Source organism: Sciurus vulgaris (assembly GCF_902686455.1).
Source record: "Sciurus vulgaris genome assembly, chromosome: 7".
Lineage (NCBI taxonomy): Eukaryota > Metazoa > Chordata > Mammalia > Rodentia > Sciuridae > Sciurus > Sciurus vulgaris.
Window position 1 is genome coordinate 21,237,045 of NC_136467.1, and position 23,650 is coordinate 21,260,694.

At 37.4% G+C, this 23,650-nt stretch overlaps 1 protein-coding gene across 9 annotated transcripts in view; it reads right to left on the reverse strand.

Annotated features, from left to right (window-relative positions):
• Positions 1–23,650, reverse strand: part of UTRN (utrophin) — a gene marked incomplete at its 3' end in the record, with an annotated part of 506,460 nt that overhangs the window by 48,250 nt on the left and 434,560 nt on the right. For all 9 annotated transcript variants that reach the window (XM_079146787.1, XM_079146786.1, XM_079146788.1 and 6 more), the window contains 5 exons: positions 21,543–21,617; positions 14,228–14,429; positions 7,672–7,757; positions 3,395–3,552; positions 1,066–1,232 (listed from right to left, as the gene is read on the reverse strand). In XM_079146787.1, the coding sequence (XP_079002913.1) occupies positions 1,066–1,232; positions 3,395–3,552; positions 7,672–7,757; positions 14,228–14,429; positions 21,543–21,617 (688 nt within the window). The remainder of the gene's footprint in view (positions 1–1,065; positions 1,233–3,394; positions 3,553–7,671; positions 7,758–14,227; positions 14,430–21,542; positions 21,618–23,650) is intronic.

Sequence of the window (23,650 nt, forward strand, 5' to 3'; positions counted from 1 at the left end):
CTCATGGGAATTCTCAGCTTAGCAAACATCCTGGAGCTCTGAGATGTTAAAATTCAATTTTGGAAGTAATTAGTGAAAATTTTCTAGCAGAATTTACAAAAGTTCAGAATATGAATATGTATATACAGATGTACACACAGAGGGGAAGGGATATATGTGTGTGTATGTACACACACACACAAAGAGAGCGAGAGAGAGAAAGAGAGAATAGGAGCTTGGTACAGAGACAGCCTGGACAAGGTTAATTGCTAATGCACATACTCCTCTATCTTTATTTCTATAGCTGGCTTTTCATTCTTCCTTTAGTCTTAGAGAAAAAAGATATCTTTTTACTACTAAGAGTAAAACAGACCTATTCTGTATTGTCCCATTTTACTACTGGAATTGTTCTTACATTTACTCTCTCCCTGGGTAATCTCTGTGTAATAACTAAGTCACCATTAGTCTGAAGAAATGTTAGCTTGGTGTTGTCCCTAAACTAGCTATCAATTCTATTTCTCTTTTCTTCAGAAATTAAAATTTGTAGAGGCACCATATTCTCAACATGGAAAGCTGTGAAAATATACAAGTAAAGGAGGGCAATATTTATCACCTGCCATCTCCCTGATTTCCATATCCAAACATGTTCTCCTCAAGTGAGATTTCCTAAACCGGCACATCCTTACCAGTAATCTGATTACTTCTCAGGTAGTATTTGAATGTTGCTTCCTGCTTACTAAATTTCATCCCAAAGATCCCAGAAGAGCTACCACATTCCATAAGGACTCTATGTTTACAACCAGTCACATGATTATCCTACATGAACATTTCGGTGACCTAAGTAAATAGAGATTCATAGACTCTGGGTCAAAGCAGTAACAATAACAATAATAAGAACAGAATAAGTTCATGTAGTGGTTACTAGAAAGGATGGTATTTTTAGATTGGTGGAACACACTGAACACCGCCCATGTATTTAGGGAGACAAACCCCCAAACAGGAATGAATGTGGAAGGATGATGAAGGGGGAGATTACGCACACAGAAGAGAAAGCAGTTTGATGCCAGCACCGGGGGTACTTCTTACCTGAAACCCACAATTGGACACTCTTTACAGATGTTGCATTTGGCCTGATGTTTTGCAGTCTCAGCTGCTGCCACTCGATGTAAAACTGGCAGCCAGACCATGGACTGTGGTTCTAACCGCATCCAATCTATAAACTCCTTCACACTTATCTCTGGCTTGTTGTTATTCTGGTAAAGAAGCAAATGAATTAAAAGTGAGGGGCTGGAAGTGTGGCTCAGTGGTAGAGTACTTGTCTAGCATATGTAAGGCCCTGGGTTTAATTCTCAGCACTGCAAAAAAAAAAAAGGGAAAAAAAGTGAAGAACACTTCTTCATTTAAGCTGCTATAAGTGTTACTGCTTTATAATCCTCTGAAAATCTGTGCAGAATTAAGAGCGAAGTTATGTAACTCTTTTCAGGTCAGTAAAATGACAAAAGCTTTAAGGTTCTTCAAGGCAAGAAAATTCTAGAACTTAACAAGTAGAAAAAACAGAAATTGTCATATAGGAAGAAAAAAAATTCCCAATTCCTTAATACTCAGAGTTCTAAAAACAAAAGCAAAAATCAAGGTTACACAGTTCTAGGCAATCTTTTCAATAAATATCTCAGATGGCAAAAGTTTGTGTAGTAAAGACACATGATAACCTCACAAACTTGAAGGCCACTAGAAATGCCGAGTACCATTATTCCTGGTTCTCCTTCGGTCTTGCCACATCATTACATAGTGCTGTGAATGTGTTTGCAGGGTTTCCAGGTTTGACATGATAAATCAGAAAAAACTTCTCAGCCCTTCTTCAAATCCTAATACTGAGCAATTTCTGTAATGTGCAAGTTAAATTTCATCAACATCATTCTGCTATTGTTGAGGTCAGCCGATGAATCAACATATGTGACTATAAATAATATCTAGAAAAATCATTTGGAATTTTTTATGTCTAAAATAAGAAAAAGGGCCATTATAAAATGTAATAACCCATGACATTGATTCTCCTCAAAGACACAGTGTGAGCATTTCTTTTTTCTCAGCAGTGATAAATCATTGGTGGTGTTTTGGCAAAATATTTGTAGGCTTGTACTTCATGCATATGAATAACATCAGTAACATTTCTAAAATGTCTTTATCTTTAGACACAGTAAGCATTAAAAAGAAACTAAAGTGTTTTCCCAGGTGAAAATTAGAAACTTAGATCTGTATAAAACTTTGCGCATTGTTCTCCTTTGATGCATATATTCTCAAAGGAAAGTTATTTAATAATATTGTTAACTTAAATTTTTTAAAAGTCTTGCTTAGAAAGAGCTTCAAGCCATTTTTATTCATTTATTTAGCAAACATTTCATTTATTAAAGTAGTTCTGATGTTCCAAGTATTGTAAAAATGAATGCAATTTGAATGTTATGCCCTTCAAAAGTCATATATCGACACCCTAATCTAAAAGGTCATGATGTCAGGAGGAGGAGCCTTTGGAAGGTGATTAAGTCATGAGGTGGAGTCCTTCTGAAGGGATTAGTTCACTTAGAAAAGAGGCCCTATGCAGCTCACTCACACCTCACACCATATGAGGACCCAAAAAGGCAGAGTTGTCTATAAAACAGAAAGTTGGCCCTTACCAGACACCATGCTGGCACCACGGTCTTGGACTTCCCCGGCCTCCAGAACTAAGATATAAATTTCTGTTGTTTATAAGCCACCCCACCCCAGCTCATGGTATTTTATTAAAATAAAATGAGACTTAGGATATCACAGTCAACAGACAGGCACTGTTCTTATCTTCACGGACCTTAGATACACAGGGAAGAAGCAAGCATGAATCGACTAATTCTACAGTTCAGCATGAAATTTTAAATGTAATGAGCCTGAGAAGGAAGAGGTAGAGAATGTTAAGATGAAGAATAGCAAAAGCTATTCTGATCTGAAGAGGTCAGAGGAAGATTTTCAGAGGATGTGAGAGTTAAGATCACGCATAAAGACAGACCAGGACAAGTGAGGCAAGAGGCTTGCACGTGGAGGGGAAGGAAGAGCATTCTAAAAAGTCATTCCGGCAGGAATCAAGGAACTAAATCACTCCGGCTGGAAAGCACAGAGCAAGGGAATGAGTAACAGGAGGTGAGGACACAGTAAAGGCAGGGCCAAACACAGCAATCCAACTTATACTTTATTAAAACAAAAAGTGTCCTTGCAGGCATCCCTATTCCTTGAGTCAAATGTGCCTTAAGAAATAAAATACAAATTCATTGGTACAGTCCCCAAAGTCCTCTACCATTTAGCTCCAGTCAAACCACCGTTCCACTTCTTGGAATGTCCTTGAAATCCTTCCCTGACACTTCCTACAACCAGTGAGCCTCAGGATTACCTGCTGGAAGCAGCTGCGGACACTGGGCTCAATGTTACTTCCTCCAAAAGCAGCGACCTCGCCCAGCTGCCGAGGGATCTGGATGGCATCGTGAAGTAACAGACCTAGTTGCCGCTGGTCGCAGGTCTCTGTTGGCCCCGCCACCTCCTTGAAGAGATCTGTAAGGGGGAAAGGCACAGGGTTAATGTCCATCTGCCCTTCTTTTGCTTAAACTAAATCCTAGGTAATCTGGATAGAACCTTGTAAATTAAAAACAAGAAATCAAGAGGGACATCAATCAGATTAATTGTCTCCCAAATTCTGATTATTTTAACATTCTAGATGTCTGGAGACTAGTTCCCTACTAGAGACATGTGGGATATTAAGATATTCAGAATTCAGGAGACAACGGCACACAAAGAGATCAATTAATACAGATTTCCTTTTTAAATATTACACTAAATGCATGTGGGTTAATTTTATGTCTCACTAAGAGTTTCCTTTAAGAAACACAATGAGTTAAAACAAAGCTTCCATCATGACTTGTCAAAGGAATTTATTTAAGGACCTTAAATAGCAAACCTTTAAATTTTAATGATTTGTTTACCAATCTTTTATGTTCACTCCTAAAATGGGTATTCTATTAAATAAACGTTTTAGCTTCTTTTAAAGATTTCTATGTTAACATCAATTTTATATAGGAAGTACTAAAAGGTATAAGGAGACATGCATTCTCTCTTTAGGGCCTGTTTCTTCCTTACTAGTTATAAAAAAAATATTCATTTTATCTCATGTAATGAAACTTTTTTCAAATTAAAGACTAAAAAATTTGTGTATCCTTTCACTTTTTTAGGTTTTAGCACTGATTTATTTTCTAACTTTCTTAAATCAATAAAATTAACTCTTCTATCTAGCATTGTATTATCTTTTATTCATTGCATGCAATATTTTGAAGGTGAAAATTATTACAATATGTGAAAATTATTACGATTTTGTAATAATTTTCAAGCTAATACAAAGCTAATAACTTAATAAATTAAATAACTTACTAAGGTATGTTACTTTTGGTATACAGAGAGATTTCAAATAACAACAACTCACTTAATTATAGAAATGTTTTTTGGAAAGAGTTTTCAAGGTCTAAAAATTCAAAAGCACATAAAACTCTAAATGCTCTTCATGTGAAATCTTTTATAAAGAGAAGATCTGATATTTACTGGATCTCAAAAAGTCATTTTCAAACAATATCTGATAAATATCAAATCAACAAATATCAGTCTTTTTTTAAAGGGAAATAATGGTAAATCTAATACTGACAGTGAATTTTCAAACAACTGAAGCAAGTTCAGTGGTATTGACACTGTAATTCTAATGAAATATGGCTTTAATTATAAGCACATATAGGAAAAGCAAATTCAATTTAGATAAATTTAATTTTTATTATCATTTATTTACTTAGATTTGCTTAGAGTACCACTTGTTTCTTTTTCATTATTTAAAAATAAGACTAGCATAGACAGGAAATATTTATTGAGGAGTCTCATCATGATGCTTCTTGTAAACCCATTCCTGGGAAGAGGCTTATCAGTAAATCCAGAGTTGATGCATATGTGCAATAATCTCTAGAGTGTACCTTTTCAGCAAGATCAACCATGCCCAACGATCATCTTTTGAGGTAGAGAGTTATGTGGTCATGCCTCTGTGAAGGTGAGACCACTCACAAAACATAAAGAGAAGAGTGTCCTTAAATACCATGACATTGTTCTAAATTCTAATAAAAGTTCACATTTTTAACATCAAGGTCAGGATGTAGGACTGGGGGGAACAGAGGATTTTTTTTTTTCTTTTTTTTTTTTTTTTTTTTTTTGCGGTGCTGGGGATTGAACCCAGGGCCTTGTGCTTGTGAGGCGAGCACTCTACCAACTGAGCTATCTCCCCAGCCCAGGATGTAGGACTGGGACACAAGAAGTAAGTCACAATTTAAAGCCTCAAATTCCAATAAATCAACCCAGAAAAGGTGTAAATGGTCATTCAAAAGGATGCTCTGTGCATGTGCTTTTGACGAGGTCAGGAAGAAAACCAGTTTCAACCTGGGGTAAAGGGATGGCTAGAACCTTCTCCAGGGATAGTCTCAGGAAGATACTGAGAGAGGGAGGAGTCATGGGGTGAGGACCAGACTTCGGCTACTGCAAAATTGATGTTCAGACAGATAATAGTTGACCCTAAGTGGCGCCTCTGCCACTGAGTCTGAAGAGCAAATTGTCCTGAATATTAATTCTTACAAAGGAAATAATAAGGAGAAGATGTTCTGATGTCACTGGGGAAATCAAAACTGGAATCAGAGTTGCTAAGAACCTTACAGAAAGGCAAAACAAAACCTCAGAACATTTCCAGAGTCTCAATATCCCAGTAAAGATTTAGATTAAAAATGGCAACCCAAGAGATTTCTTATTTAATTAAGTCCTAAAATGGCATACATCATGGATTATATAAAATAGCAGAAATTTTCATTGCAGGGACTTCTGCATCCCTTGCCAAACTCTGAACATTTAATGCTGAATTATAGAAAATGTAAGCTTTGAGGTTGAATTTGCATTCATTTTAAAGTTCAGCACTGTAATTCTTCCTTGCAGAGAACCCTAATTCTTTCAGGAGCACATGAAAACCCCAAATCACAGATGATTAAAAAAAAAATCCTTCTCTAATTTTGGAACATCGATGCTTCCATTTACATATTCCTTTTCCAATCATTATAGATGATAACATTTTTAGCTTTAAAAATTGTATCTTTTCATGATTATGATGCTAAAGATTCAGTCGTGGATAAAGTGCCACAAAACCAAAGCTTTATGTAAAGCATGCTTCTGTACGGCTTTCTAGGCTTGCTCTCCTCCATGCCCCGCTCACCGGATCCTACTACCATGGGCTTTTCTTTTCATACAAATCCACCTCTCTTTTCACTGACATTTTTGTAAGGAAAACAAGCCATGATGCTCGTGACCTGAAATTCAAAATTAAGTGATCTCATAGTGATCCCCAAAATGAAAGTTCATAAAATGTATGCAGGTTCCCTTAAGACAGAAAACTTAGCTAAGTTTTCAGGACCTGTGATCAAACATCCTCTTGGGGTTTTGCTGTGGATTTTTAATTCATCTCACACCGGAGTTTGAATCCAGTGCCTTGCATATGCTAAGCACATGCTCTGCCACTGAGCTGTACCCCTAACCTCTTCTTTTGTACTTTGGTATATCTCCATTCATGAAATAGGCCCTCACCCTCTCCTCCAAATGCACAGATTCATCTGTATAGAATCATCCAGGAATACACGTGGCAAGATCAAGTTACTCACATTTTACTGATAAAATTGAATCAAAAGACATTTTGCAGCAACTGTTATAATTTATTCAGCAAATGCTATTTTGAGGAATTTTTCACATATTATCTCTAATTTCTTTCCAAGCAGGAATTATTAGCTTCATTTTTCAGTTGAAGAAAATCCTCCAAATTTCAGCTTCTTGGACTATGAAATGGAAGTAATGTCATCTCTTAGCTGGCAGTATTCAAGGCATCAAGTAACCTGCCCAAGGACATTCAGTCACTGAGCAATGGAGATTTAAAGGCAGGTAGGTAGGTGTCCCTATTCCTGAGCGTATGCCCTTTCCAATACTATGATGTCTTTCACTAACTGACAGCTAAAGGGACTGCTAATTTATTTGGTGACTATAAACAAACATAATGAAATCTAAAACATTTACCACCTTTTATTTTTCCACAACTAACAAATATAATTATTTGGGATCATTTTCTATGTTCTTAGATGTTCGACCTCATCTTAATATACATTTTTTTCAAAGTGCTGGGATTATATACAAATGGAAAAGGCTTGGGCTTTGAAGTAAGAAAAATCGCAAGTCTAATTCTAGCCCCACAACTTACTAGCTCTGTAGCCTCTGACTAGATCTTAACCCATATCACCATTAATTGTCTCACCTGGAAAACAGAAATCATAAATGCCTACATTTGGGGGGGAGATTAAGGATTAAATAAGATAAAAATGTGTGGCTGGTCCTCATTCCATCAAGACTTCTCCACCCTGGGGTCCTACTATCAGCTTTTCATTTCACGCAAATCTAAATCTCTTTGCGCTGTCCCCTTTAGTCCAAATAGGCACATGAAATGGTAAGGGTTAAAAACAAAGGAACCATTATTACTAGCAAGTCATATAAATTAAGTCTCCAATAAACTGTTATAATCATTATCATTAGCAGCACTGCTGGTATGTGAAAGGTCTTACATACATCTATATTTTTCTTCTAAGAGACCCTTGGAGAGAGACATCAATCCAATCTTCAGACTCTGCACTCTAATTTTTCCAGTTCGACCCCTGAAATTATAAGAATCTCAATGTGTTAGATGCATTTAAAATTGTATGTTAATTATTCCTGAATATCTATTTTCTAGATCATAAACCATTGAAAAATGATTGCACCTTCAAGACTTGCTTTTAACATTAAACCTAAACCTTAAGTTCATGACATTTTAACTGTGTCTGATTCAACTCTGGAGCTTGAAGTTACTTTACATACAACATATGAACTAAGGACAGATTAAAGCAAAATGAAAAACGGATTAAAATCTGTTGATTATAAATGTAAGAATCAAAATAGACAAGTAAAGCTATAAATAATATGTATGTGACAATATAGCAAGAAAGGGCTACTGATGTATCTAAAAACAAATTCAGAAAACTGACTAGAATATCAACAACAAACTGAGAACTTAGAACTTGCTGAATACTTTAAAATGTGCCGTCTTTATTTACTTTGGTGGTTTTCAGTCCCATCTTTATAAATGACTATTGCAATTTTAATAGTCAATGATCATAAACAGACAGGTGCAAAGCCTGTATTTAGGGAACTATCCAATTATAATTAAAGCCAGAATGCATTAACTAATCAAAGCTAAGAAATAATTTCACAGTATGCCAATAAGAAACCATTTCAATTTCACTGATAAGTTAAATAGGAGAAAAAATTATCTTTAAAAGCAGAGAGTTGGGGCTGGGGAGATAGCTCAGTTGGTAGAGTGCTTGCTTGCCTTGCAAGCACAAGGCCCTAGGTTCCATCCCAGCACCCCAAAAAAAAAAAAAAAAAAAAAAGCAGAGAGTTGTCTTTATTTTCAAATGTATCAAAGAATTACTAAGATATTTACCAAATGCTGGTCACATTATTAAATGCTGGAATGGGAAAAGAATCACAAAAACTAAAAAAGATACAATCCTTCCAATGGAATAAAATACAGCCCAGAAAGAAACTTTAATTGCTATATTTATTATTTCAGATTTGGGTCAATATTCGGATTTTTATTGTTGATTTTCTTAGGATATGTTTTCAATGCACAAGTATAAGACACTTCAAACCTGTAACCAAATGTTTATAGAATTATATGAATACATAAGATTTACTAACTCTTGATATGTTAAAACCAAATATTTGTAATTTTAAGTAATCATATTTCCAAATTAAATTTGGAATAAAATCTTGATTTTATTGCTGTTTTGTTTTGTTTTTTTGTTTATGTGGTACTGGGGATTGAACCTCAGGGTCCTGTGCTTGATAGTCAAGTGCTCAACCACTGAGCTACATCCCTAGCCCTTTATATTTAATTTTTGAGACAGGGTCTCACTCAGTGTCCCAGGCTGGCCTTAAAATCATGCCTCCTGCCTCAGCCTTTTCAGTAGCTAGAATTACAGGCATGTGCCACTGTGCCTGCCTTTATTGGTATTTGAACTGGTGATTTCATTTGATATTTTTCATTCTCAAATTATACATACTCAAGTAAGTCTCTGTATCTATTACATCACACAAAGTATAAAATAACTTAAAAGAAAGCATGCTTAGAGATTGGCAAAATAAATTTTTGAAATAGTCTCTCAAAAGCCTATGGGTTTGTAATTAAATTGTCATATCCAAAAAGTTTATTGAATCCTAATTATGTATATATACAACATTCAGAAATGACCTTTGAAATAATACATTCTTAAATGTTTAAAAAATATAGCCCTTATAAGCATGATTTCTAAATTAAACTATTCATTCCAGTTTCTCACAATTAAAAAAATGTAAGTTTCAAATGAATCTCTAAACTGAGCCATGCTACAAATTGTGTTTCTACTTAACATTTTTTAGGAGTTCCTAATTATCACATGAAATAGACAAGGTCTGCTTTCTTCCTTTGAAAAATCAGAAAGTTTTTATTCTCTGACCACAGACAACAGACTTACAGAAAACAAAAGGCTTTAGAATGAACTCAGACTAGGACATGAATGTGGCTAAAGACAAAGCAATCCCTGATGGGAAAAAAAGATCAAAATGATACACATTCAGGTGTGGCCTCCAGTCTATCATGACAAGACAAGAAAGGAACGTCCTCAGGAAGACAACTGAAAATGCCAATCATTTCATCATTCAGCCAGCCACCATCAATGGTTAGGAAGGTTTGCTCTGATCCCAGCATTGTTCTATGCACTGTTGGGACCAAGAAGGAAACACAGAAGATAAGCTCACACACTAGTGAGAAAGGTAAAACAAGAAATAAATAAAGTAGAAGGCCAGCCTTTATGGAAATGAAGAATCAAGGACAACATCACTGCCTTTGGCCAGTCATCACTCACAACCTCTGATACAGGAAGTAAGTCTAAAATCAGGCAGGGACCCTATGACACAGCTGGACTATCTCAATGAGGAATAAGTAGAGGACAGCAGGAAAAGTCTGAGCAAGGGGACAGAAGCAGGAGTATGAGCACCAACATAAGATGGTTAGGGTGGGGCAGGAGCTTGCATTGGGGTTAGCTGGCTGATCAGGTTGTACTGGTTATCTGGGGCCACAGGATAGAGGATTCTGAAGTCCAATAAGATATCTAGATTTGAAAGACAATAGGGAGTCAATTCATTTTATGAATGAGTCACAGAGCCCAACATTTACGTATTTGGTTCCTCCTGACAGTTTTTCATAAGTAACTTCTGAAATTAGTTTAACAGGAAAGTTAAGTACCTTTAAAATTATATCCATATTGGAGCAGTGGGGGAAAATGATTTGACAGTACAACAAATGGGGTTAATATTCTCTGTAAAGAAAGAAATATTTAAACGAAGTGTTCCAGACTTTTGCTTTAAATCATGATTTAAATGCTTTTCATTTCCATTAAATCTGGAAGGAAGATTGTGAAATTAAGAATTTTTAACCTGGAGAGATGAAGACTGAGTGAGACTGAATTCATAAATGGAATCAATTTTATCTTTATGGCTTATAAAGTTCTTTTTACATATATTAGTTCATTTGCCCTTCACAGTCACCTTTCATGTGATAAGCTGAGCAGATATTTTTATCTCAATTTTTCATGTGAGAAACTGAGATGCCAAAGTTAAGTGGCTGCCAAGTCACATAGCAACCAGAACCAAAACTTTGAATTCTTGTCATCTATAACGAATGAATACAGATTTTTTTTCTCACAAAATTCAGAATATTAGGAGAAGTTGAGTATGTGTTAAAACTGGAGACAGTTTATTTAAAATCATTTATAAAGTACTAGTTTTCCTAGATATAATAATATGGTAAGAATAATTAATTGATTACCAAAAACATCTATTAGATCCATAGCCATCAATCTGCAATAGGTAGCTATGGATAAATGGTCTCATACCAGTATTTCAATCAGTAAAATTAAGAGGGCAGAATCTAAGATCCTCAAAAATTCTCTTCTTAGAGAATTCCGTGATCTACTATATTTGTATCGCTTATTACTTCAAGGGCTAGTTGAAGCTGAAAATGCCTTTCTCAGTTGCATGATACATCAAAAAAATAAGTGAGTCAAAAATATATGGTCAATGCTGTAGTTTATATCTGGAATGACCCCCAAAGCCCCATGTGTTAGTGGCTTGGTTCCCAGTGTGGTGCTATTGGGAGGTGGTAGAAACTTTCAGTTGGGTCTATTAGGAGATCTCTTGGCCTTAAAGGGGATTATAGGATCTGGTCTCTTCCTTTTTCTCTCTGTATTCCTGGCCATGAGGTGAGAGGTTTTGCTTTGCCACAGACCCCCAGCATGACCCAAAGCAATGGGGCCAACTGATCACAGACTGAAGCCTTGAAAACTGTGAGTCCCAATGAACCTTTTTTTCTATATAAGTTAGTATCTCAAGTATTTGTTACAGTGATGGAAAGCTAACTAATACAATGAATAAATATCAAAATCACTGAATGAAAGTATCATTTCTAAGGTTCACAGACTTCTTAAGGGAGTAAATCATAGATTCCATTAGATTTGTTATGAGAACTATAGCTTGAAAAAAGTTAATAATTACTGTATAGAAAAATGAGTAAGTCAAAGTTAGTAGGGAAACTTGGGCAGTTAATTCTGAACATGTGAGATTATCATCAAAAAAGTAACTGCTCTTTTCCTCAGGTTAATCCATTGTACTCCTCTCCAAGAGAGGAAGCTAGACTAAATAAATGGGCACCATCTGACCCTACCTTTCTTTGGCAAGGAAGGGAAATAAGTTCTGCAGACATGTTTTCCCTTTGAAATAAAAAATGAGAAATTTCAAGACACAATCCTAAATAAAAAGTAGCACTTTGGTGTAGTATTTCTATGTATCCACATTTGATGGTGGGAGGTGGAACTATGCTAACATTTAACTCCCTAGAATGTGAATCACAACATTTCACACACTGGTTCCTGATCAACTAAGTGGCACTATTCCCTTGGGCTGTCCAGTGAAAATAGCATATGCGTGGGTTGAGCTGAACTGTTTTCCTCTAAAATTCATAAGCCCAAGTCCCAACTCCCAGTACCTCACCAGGTGGCTGTACTTGGAGATAGGGTCTTTAAAAGATTAAGTAACTTAAAATGAGGTCATGAGGGTGGGTCCTGATCTCCAGTGACTGGTATCCTTATGGGAAGAGGAGAAGAGACATAGCACAGAAGAAAAACCAAGTGTGGACAGAGAGAAGACAGCCATTGACAAACCAAGGAGAGAGGTCTCAGGGTGGGTGGGGGGAATCCTCTTCTCTTTGATCTCAGACTTCTAGCCTCTAGAACTGGGAGGAAATAAACTTCTGCTATTTAAGGTGTCCAGCTCATCATATTGTGTTATGGCAGCCCTAGAAAACTAATAAAGTGGGGTCAGGTGCTATATGAACAGTGCATTCCCCAATGCTGAAGGGGCATGCTCCCAGCCGGCTCTTGGGCCATGAGTCCTAGGGTTGGGTTTGCTTTTCCTTTTGGGTCTTTATTCTCTTGTGTTTTCTCTAAGTCAGACTTTTCCTATGTAGGAAAAAAAGAAAAGAAAAAAAAAAAAAAAAAAGAAAATGAAAACTAATATAGCATGTCAGAGACATAGATAATGCTGAGGGAAAGTTTCAATTTCATCTCCAGTTCTTCCTTGAAATGTGAAGGATGTACACAGCTACCATACTCCATAGGGTTAAATGAAGTATTCTGTGAATTCTGGACTGTTCCTGGGATGTAAATTAAGTATAAGCTTGTGCAGTTAAAATACCTAATTGATCAGCTATTTTGGTGAATTTATTACAAAAAATGTCGAGGATTTTTTAAAAATTGATGAGCAAATTAAGGATGGCTTAATGCTAATGGAAATATTTTACCTTAGGAGAATCAAAAATTTGCATTAAAATGAAATGTATTCACAGACATCAGACAGGGAGGTAGTAAATCCCATATTCATTATGGTAACTGAGACTCATGTGTCAATGAGTTTCTTAAGGGCCCTTAAGCACACAATGGGTGTTTTATTTTAAAAAAAGACTTTATGATATTTGTGAACTTTGAAAGATAAAAAATTTCTCTAATAAAAAATAAAAATTTAGATAAATCATTTATAAAGCTCTGTCACCATCATTATTTCTTACATAGAATCAAGCAGCTGCTAAATAAGTGGAGTAATAAACTATAATCTATCTTCTTTCTAAATTAAAGGCTGATAAAAACAAAATTTCATACAGCTAGTTAAGAAGAGACAATAACTTTTAGATTTGGAGACAGGCAAAAGTCCTAATTTTCTTGGTTCAGCTTTGCATACTTTAACCCCCTACCAGAAGAATGAATAATTCCTAATGTTTCAGAAATGTCAGCCCACAGCAAGTCTTTTTAGAACTGATTAGCTCACAAATTCATTGTCATAATCACAAGGGCCAAATTAATGGCAGTTGAGTTATGCTGGAAGTTGAGAGTGCTCTTTATGTAACAGTGAGCACCTAATTAAATTACAGAGAGAGAGTGTCCTGTAGCATACATTATTTAAAACACCATATATACACATAACCACCCAGCAATAAATAAGCTAATATCAAAAGACAATTTAAATCCCATTCATTTGCCATTCAAATTGCTCGTAAGCTGTCATACAAAGACTAAAGAGCAGATTATGAAGAGCAAGTAAATTATTTTAGCTCATAACAATAAGTACAAGATTTTTTTCTTTTTAAAAATGAAATAAGACATTAAGGAAGGAGGCAAAGGAAATCAGACTTGGCTATCTTTGATTTCTCTAGCTTCTTGACAAAGAATACTACCGATTTGACAGCTTTTGTACTGAAGTAAAATCTTCAAATAATAGTCGCATATTCCCTTATGTCTATTGCTTGCTAAGAGTTTAGTGCTTTGCAAAGTGATTTATTTTCGACATCTAAAATAAATATTTCCACTGAGCTGAGTACTATGAAAGTACTTTGTAAAAAATGCATGATTTTTAAGCCTCTTTAAAAATTCGACATTTTCTTTTATCAACATATTTAAGTCAGTGATCGTAATTTAATGAAAAAGAAGTAGAAACTCACGTGTCATATACATTGAGCAACCAGTTGAGACACATATCCACACAGAGAGGCACGTTCACCAGGTCCTTATGCATTTGTTCAAGTCCGTCGTACGTTGTTGTCAGACAGTTGATGACATCTGGGACGCTGAGGAGCTGATCATTTTGGTTCAGCTTGTGCTGTTTAAAAACTTCATTTGTTGTGTTCAACTCTAAGAGGTCCACTAATCAGGTGAGAAAAAGGATTATGACTGGTCACTGCACATGGCAACACTGAACCAAAAGCATTTCTAGTCTCAAGTCCTTAGCTTGACTCTTCAATTTAAGAACTGATCCTGTTCAGTTAATTTTGATTTCTAAAGAAATAAATAGCAATTCCAGTCTGTAATTTCTAATCTCTTCTTTTAGCCACATTTCCATGCTTTTAACTGTCAACTCTGTAGCTTTTCAATATTTCCTCCCATTCTTTGCAGTTTGGAGTATCAACTTTTCCTACTCTCTTCCTTTTTTGGCTTCCCTGTCTCTAGGCTCTTTCTGCTTTTAAATGTAGAAAGGCATAAATATCTACATCTATTCCAAGTGTTAGAACATCTCCAATATTCCATTGCTCTCCTCTTCTTTATTCCTGAAGAGGGCCTGCCCACAGCCTCCCCATTCAGCCTTTTGTTCTTGATTATTTCACATTTTCTAAGTTTACTTTTAAATTGATACATAAGAACAAAAATGGTACATACTAATATACAGGGGGTACAATGTGATGTTAGATGTGTGAATACACTCCTGTGATGCTTCTGACAGGTCAAACGCACCTGCATCCTCAAACACGGATCTCTTCTTAATGATGAAACATTCAGGATCCCTTCTAGCTTTTCAAAATGCACAGTTACATTATTTCTATCTACAATCACCCTACGGTGCAACAGCACACCAGAACTTTTTGCTCTTCTCTAACTATAGGTTAGTGCCCACTGTTCAATAACCCTTTAAGAAAATTCCAGACTAAGGGTCCTTGAACAGAACAGTTTAGCATGTATATAAAGACATATAGAGTTCGCTGGTGAGGCTCAGTTAAAAAACAGGTTCCCTATAAATACGATTGTTCTCCATTGCCTCCTGCATCAAGCCTGATCGTGGGCTGTCACAGCCTGGCCCAGATCTAGCTTACTTCCCATGATGCGCTGGTATCTTGGTAATCTGTAGCCAAGGAGGATTTGCAGAGGTTCACAAGAGGACACTGTTCTTCATATATTTATTTGCTCTCATCCTTACCCTTTATGTATAAAACATCTACAGTGGGCAAGGTTAGTGCTAGACAGTATGTGGGGTATACACAGAGCCCCTGAAAACCAAAGGCTTCCTGATAACTTCATGAAGAGTAAAAGTGCCCTACGAGAATATCATGATATTTGCATATACATAATGAAATATCAATTCTAAACACAACATTTACTTGTTTCATATATCCTTTGTATAAATAGCCTGCAGGTAACTTTATATAAGACTTTTAATGCACCAGCTTTTGATTGTGACACATCACAAAAGGTCAGGCATGGCATTTCTCACTAGTGCTATCACGTAGGTGCTCAAAGAGTTTCAGATTTGGAATTTCAGGTTTTGGGGTTAGGGATGCTTAATGGGAAGACAACTGAAAAATCCCAATGAGGTGGGATTTGAAATGGGTCCTGAAAAACAGATATACAAGTGATCCATGGGAGGCAAGGAAGGGTAGACTCGCTTGAGAACAGAAAAGAACTGGAGCACGTCCAGGAGGCCCTAGGAATGGCATGCTCACATGGCTTACACATGGGTGCATGTGGCCACAGAGCAGGGGACGTGCAGAGCTCCAGGCTAGTCGCACACTGCCCACAAAAGCCAAGGAGGGGTTCAGACAGAAAAGATGAACTCTTCTCAGTTTTAAAAACTGACTTTGAGTCTTTCATTGGCTAACTGAAAACAAGGAAACAAAGCGAATTTTCAAACTGTCACATATCTATACAGTTACAGAGTGTAGAAATGACCCTTCCAAATCTAAACATACCGTCATGGGACATTACAGAACCCACATTAATTTAAAGTTTGCTCATGAGAATAACTGTTCTCTAAAATCTCCACATTTCACCTTTTAGAATAAAAAAATATCAGTGGAACTTTTTTAAAAAAACATAAAACCAACTACTTTCTCTTTGCTTGATGCAGAAACTTTCCTCAAAAACCATGACATATTTTGACAGTTAACCAAAATGAACAAAGAGCTTCCCTTGTTTTTATTTCTAACTATTGAATAACCACTAATTTTGATTTTTTAAGAGACATTTATGAAATGTGTCCATGCTAGCTGATTAAATACCATAGAATCGTGTATTTTTAAAATGTATCTACAATGAAAAAGAATTAATTTGAAAGTATAGAGATTACAACACTTTCTGAAACAAATGAATGGGAAGAACTATTCTTTTCATTTTAGACAGAGACTCTAACATGAAACACACATAATGTCTAGACCACAGGCCAATCCACTTCCTTCAGGCTTCACATGTGTCATTGGCAAAAGGATTTTAAAAATCATCTGCATAAGCTTCAGAGTTAGAGATGGGGTCAGGAAAAAACTAAGAACCATCTGGAAATTTCATTGTCATTTTTTTACCCCATTTCTTGGCACTATAGATTGTTTTCAATTATAAACCTCTGGCTAGCAGTAGCAAAATTCATTCTCCACAATGCCTGACAAAGGAAGTGCTTAATAAGGGACAGTAGCTACAGATCTGCAATTCCCCACAGATACAAAGAAATACATTCAAATGCTGCCAGAGCATTCTTAGTTTTCAGAATTCCAACACTAATTATGCCAGCGACAGTGCACTGCTATTGGATCCCCACATGGCATAGAGTGACAACAGACCAAATTTCAAAAAGACCATTTCCTGGATCAAGCTGTCCTTCACTTCTTTTAGAAAAGTCTCCCTTGTTATACACTCTGCAGCTGTGACAGTAATTTGCCACATCCCATAGACCATCATGTCTTCAATTTTCAGTGATTTACTCTGACACTTTGCCTCAGTGCCTAAGCCAAGCGTACATCTTCCTGAAGTGTGTCACATTTAGGTATCTTTAAAGAACTGACTACATTTAAATACCAGAAAATTATGATTTTCTCTTTTCAAACGGAGACAATGACAGCTCAGTCATGCGGTAAATGAAACAAACAGCAGAATCATTTTCTAACCAACTTCCACACTTTTTCTTTAATCCCACAGATGAGGCACAGGGGATCAAGTGGAAATGCATCTTGATTCTGTTCTGCCAGGAAGCACCTGACCTTGGGCTTCTCTTGCTCTTCTCCAGGTCTCAAGTGGTTTGCCTGTTGCTTCTCAGCACTTTCCTGTGTCCTCTTCCCAAGCAAAACAGAAATATCGCTTGTGCTCAAAGTTTCACTCATGGCCTTCTAAGCACTAAGCTTCATGCCCTTAGTCACCTCATGACTCCAGTACAACTTTTATCCAGGTGGTTCCATATTCCCTTTTCTTCTTATCTCCCACCTGAACACCAGACCCACGTTCCTGTTGCCAGTCCCCTACTAGAGCTCACCATTCTTTTTCAGGAACCTTGCTATATTCCAAATAAAGGTCCTGTCTTCTTGCACTGAAACCCAGTCTGCAAATCTTGAGATTGCATCCTTCCTTCCCACTACCACCAGCCAGCTCAGGCTCAATCGGCTTCCCCCAAAACCATCTACTCATCCTCTGTTGCTTTTGCCCTTCCATCTGTTTTAAATATTATCTAAAGCATACATTGTTTTCTTGGCGCTATCTCCAAACACACAGAACAGGAAATAGTCGTACAGAAAAATAGCCAAACATTAAACACAACAATCTGAGAGCTAGAGGAACAAAATTCTAAAGAATCAATCAAGGTTTCAGGAAAGAAATGACCTCTGAACTGACCTACACTGAACCAAAGGAAATTTCTGGATACTGGACAAATTGTTAAGCTACTCCACTGTGATTCCATTGCTTGCTGTTTTCTGATCCATGAACCTTCTGATTTTTTATGTATAGAACTCCCTCCCTTTTTATCCCTGGTTAATAGCCACACACCTAAATCCTGTGTATATTACTCAAGGAAAATGAGCTTCTTCATGGTAAAAGGAACTGGTTCCCTCCTCAGCACCTCCCTTTGCTTCTCCACTATCCTTTGCTGCTAAAAAGTCTACACATTGAAATACAAAAGAATATACCTATTATATATATCATATATATAATGTATACATGTGGTTTGATGAAAAATCATAGAAGTATCGATTAATTCATCTCACAGTTAAAGAAACAGAATATTACCAACAAAATAGAAACCTCTCAAAAATCCTAATTATGTCCCCTTAAAATGACAGGGTTACCACTATCCTTTCTATTTCAATTTCAGTTCTTCAAAATATATATGTGTCCCTGAAGAGTACAACATTTAGTTCTGTGTGGTTCTGAACTCTATACAAATGGAACTGAACTGTACCAATTTCTTCTGCCATTTGATTTTTTTCATCCAGCTTTATAGTTCCAATATTCACCATGCTGATGTGGATTGTTAGTTCATTGATTTTTGCTGCTGTATTATATCACATTTATGAATATGTCAAGATTAAACAAATCTTACTATTAAAAAGTGCTACTATAAATCTTGTACATGTCTCTGGTGTGGTCCTATATAACTTTCAAACTCAAATCATTCACTGACCTGCACTCTGCACCAGAAATTATGTGAAACCCTAAGCAGAGAAGAACATAAACTCATCCTTCTCATAAAAGCTTAATTCAGATAACAAATAAGTACATAAATATAATATTAACAATTATGACTCTTCGCCTTAGTGTCTGAGCCAAACACATGACAAGTGCCCTGTAAGGACAGAAGATATTCAATGAGATGGACTAGCAGGAGTGAGATGCTTCAGGGGCAGAAGCCACAGAGAACCTCATTAAAATATACTCAGCAGCTCAATTGAGTCCCAAAGGAAGAGAAGACAGTAGCCATGGGAAGAACACAGGCACGAAGGGCTAGGACAAGAGCATTTCCGGAGGAGCAGATACCAAGTCTACCATTTCAATAAGCAAGGTGAGAACTGAGGAGAGTTCACGGTGGAGCAAAGTGGCGGAGACAGACATGGAGACAGGCCAGGCAAGGGCCATTCCACTTTAAGGGCAACAGTAATCTGCCTGCAGGGGCACTGAATCCACATGCAACATTCTCACATTGAATTTGAGAACCCCGTCTCCATCTTGTTTCAGCTCCTACACAATCTTGAAGCCCTAAAAATGGGTGACCAATGGCAGAACAGCCAGAGCGCTCCCTCCTTAGGGCATTATGCCAGGGGTGGATCTGCACAGCATGAGAGCTGACCCTGACCGAGAGCAGTTTTACAATTCATGGACCATGATGCTGTCACATAAGGCAAGCATATGTCGCTTGGGTGAGAAACCATCATTACGGGCAATCATAAAGCACTGAGGAAATCGGAGGCAGGTGGGATTTGCTTGTAAATGTTTCTGAAAGAGGTAAATTTTTAACAGTATTTGGGAGGAATAAAGGGTTACAGACCATTGCTGAGGACGGGTCAGGGCATTTTGAGTAAACAGAGAGGATGGGAGAGGAAGGAGCTGATTAATCATCAACAGGCCAGTGGCACACAGGCCCTGGCTGGAGCCTGGGGTGGGTCAAAGGCAGTGGCAAGAAGACTCAGTGGCTGTAAGGGTGGCCCCCTGAATACTTAAGACCCCCACTACCCAGTTCCCCTCTCTGTGTGTTACCAAATGTGCTTTAGTTTAGAATGTGGAGCAGTCTCTCTTCTGTTCCTTTCAGGCTTAAAAATGAGCTGAAGGAGGGAGCTTTTTCTTCAGGGGTCAGAAGGACCAGCAGAAGCAAACACCAAACACGTTAACGTGCTTATCCACCCAGAAGTATTACCGAAAACCAGGACCCATGTTCATAATGATACAAAGTGGGCTTCTGTCCGTGGAGATTTGTGGCTGAGTCACTCGTCCTCATTTCTTAGCTCATCAGGCCCGAGAAGCCCTTCCAGACCTGTCAGCTGGGTACTGGACACACAGTTGACCCTCTTTCAAAACTGCTGTCACCGCAGACTGGCTGAATAGACTGAATGCCCTTTCTGTGTGTTGTAATCTACTTTGATTCTCTTCCCACTCGACATCCAGGTCCCTAGTGGAGTGTCTTGGCTCCCCTATTTTTGTACTGGTCATTTGGTGACATTTGCTGTAACCACCAGAGGCTGCTCATTATCTCTGGGGATCGTTCAAGAATCAAGGTCACCTCGTCTTCCCGTTCTCTGCCTTACCTGCAGGTGTTTCTCAGTCCTTCTGACTTCTCTTCCACACAGAACTTAAGTTGTTTTTTCTTAAAGCTTTGCACTGCTGTTTTCTTGAGTGATGCTACATCTCTGTTAACTCTCACGTAGGCAGCTTTCCTTGCTAATATCTACTGACTTTTAAGGAGTAAGATTTTCAGCCCTAACATATACTATTTCTAAGAGTGATTGTTCAGTTTCACTGAGCCACCTAGACATGTAATGGCTATTAACAAAAGACAGCCAACACATGAAACTTTTCAAATTGCCTTATCTTAAAATTATAGGCAAACATCACTTTCTATAGTAACTAAAAAGGCCTAAATGTTCTTAGATAAACTCAATCACTAAAACTACAACCACAAATGGTTTACATCTATATTCTATCAAAAGCACTCATATTTCTATTTAATTTTATGTTATTTTGGGGGGAAATAACCTTTTGGCAAAACATTTATCACAGAATACCACTCTGAATGCACCCTCCACAGGAAACATTCATTGATACTACTAAAGGTCCCAAGAAAATAGAGACTTTTCTCCAATTTGCTAAGGTGTCAGTTCACATTTGGATCAGAAATGTGATTAATGTTTCTTTATTACAAGATTGGACTGGGTCAAACTGCAGCCCTACACTTCCAAATGGATACAAAGCAGTAAAAAGACAATGACCTACTACTACTATGATTCCTTGACTCAGTCCTTTTAAATTGAGTAGCAGCATAATTTTTGAAAAAGCTTTTTATGTTACTCCTGTGTTTTGGTTAATTTTGTACTCCAACTGCGAATGGCATATGTTCATTTGTGTTACTCTTGCATCGTGTTGGGGCAAATAATGAAGCATTTATAGAAACACAGCCAACTCCTTGAGTGAGGTGCACTGAAAAATCAGATTAACTCTGCAAATGATTGCCCTTTCCATTTATCTTTGTCAGGGGAGGGAAATCCAAAGAACAGAGTGAGAAACTTTGCTAGAATAACTCACGACATAGAGCTTTTTGCAGCCTTCGGATCTTGATCGCTGTACGGTAGGCAGAGAAACGTACGTTATTCAGGTCGGCTGAAATAGAAGAAGGAACAATTTAAAAATGTGCTTATTATTTAACTTTCACTGAATGCCGAAAATGTATTTGCTTACTCTGGATGATGGAAAACATTATGTCTGTCCGAAATAAAAAGCCTTCCCCTAAATTTCACATCTATTTGGGAAAATAATTAAATGGTGGTTAGCACCCTATGGGGACACATTTCCAAGCAATACTACACAGAAAATGTCGAAGTACGGTCCTCTGGCATGCTGAGTTCTTTGAATGAGGGAGATCAGAACGTCCCCAGAAGCGAGGACTTTCTGACCTTCTCCATTCCTTCTGCCTCCTGCTCCTCCTTCTCCCTGGAAGCAAGTTGCAGAAAGCAGAATTCCTGTTCCACAGCAAGCTATGGAAATTAGAAATTTTCTTCTCCAAAACAAGGCATAAAACCTAGAAAGGTCATTCTCTGATCTTCTCCCTCCTCCCTTGAAGATCCTCATATGAGGCCTCCTGGCCAATATGTGGAAGAAAAGAATGTCACACAGAAGCCAAAAAATCTGAACAGAGGCTCCCAAGCTTCCCTCTCAGTTCATTATCATTAGGATGGACCCTTTTGTACATGACTGTCATTCTTCATCAAACCTAGGCATAAAAACAGAAAGTTCCCAGGGACTTTTGGTCTTCATATCTCAAGACTCCTGTGTTACATAAAACTTTGATTAAGTGCATTTTTTATGCTTTTCTCTAGTTAATCTGTCTGTGTTATAAGAGCATCAGCCACAACCCTCATGATGGACGAGCAAAGGGATCACACCTTTCTGGCCCTATAAAGGAAAAGAGGCCAGACGAGGAAAAGAAGCCCAGTGACTATTAAGACCTAATACACTCCTCTCCTGCTCCAGGGGGTTCTCCTCCAGCGCACTGTGCCCAAGGACAATTAGCCGCCTGTCCACCAAGCTATCTCGCCAATCATAAAGCTGATCTATTCTACGCTCCTTCCATTCTATTTGCTTCTTCTGCCCTTTTATGGATCTGGTTGAAATGAGTCTATGATCAATATTTGTATCTTTAAAGCAAAGGCTACTGTGATTTCTTCTGTCCCCTAATGGCAGGGTATCACACACTAGCAGAGTTGCAGGAAAATTTAGATAATATCAAAATTTGTCCCCCATTTCCAAACTAAGCAAACCAGTGGCTTTTCTCTTATTTGACTTTTGCATTCCTTTCCTACCAAATAAAAACTCATGCAGGAAGCCAGATGCTTACGAGACGTGTATGTATTTGTTGAAGTTGAAGTGGAAGTGGGAGGATTAGGATGCTGCTTGGTCCCTCCAGCCTCGTTTTAGGTACCCAAAGAGAAAACTTTAAAAGTCACTGCCCCAACCTGAAGGAAGCAGGCCAGGTGATCAACTGAAATTCATTGTCTACAACAGTAAAAGCAAGAGCAGAATTCTCATCTAATGTGTTTTCTTCCATTTTTTAATATTAAAGTGAATTTAACTTTTTATGACTTAAACAAAATGAAATTGGGTAAGCTAATTTGATAAAATTTCCTAGATAAAAAGAGAGCTAAAAGCAAATTTAAAGCAGTGGATTGGAGGTTTTGTTTTTGTTTTGGGTCATGGGGGAGAGGCAGGTACCAGGAATTAGACCCAGGGTTTGCTTAACCACTGAGCCACGTACCCAGCCCTTTTTTTAAAAAAAAATACTTTATTTTGAGACAGGGTCTTACTAAGTTGCTTAGGGCCTCACTAAGTTGCTGAGGCTGACTTTGAACTCACAGTCCTCCTATGTCAGCCTCCTGAGTTGCTGGAATTACAGGCATGGGTCACTATGCCTAGCTGTTTTTTTTTTTTTTTTTTTTTTTTTTTTTGGCATGCAAAGCCAAAATTTAAGATGACACAATATGAGGGAGGTAAAACCTACAATTACATTTCCTGTGGTAAATGTACTCTTTTTGGCTTGCTGTCTTCCAAATAACATGTTCCCAATACCTATTTACTGCATTGCCTTTAAAAGTTCAATTGCTTTTTCTGCAGGGCAGGGGCGGGGGTACTGGGGGAGA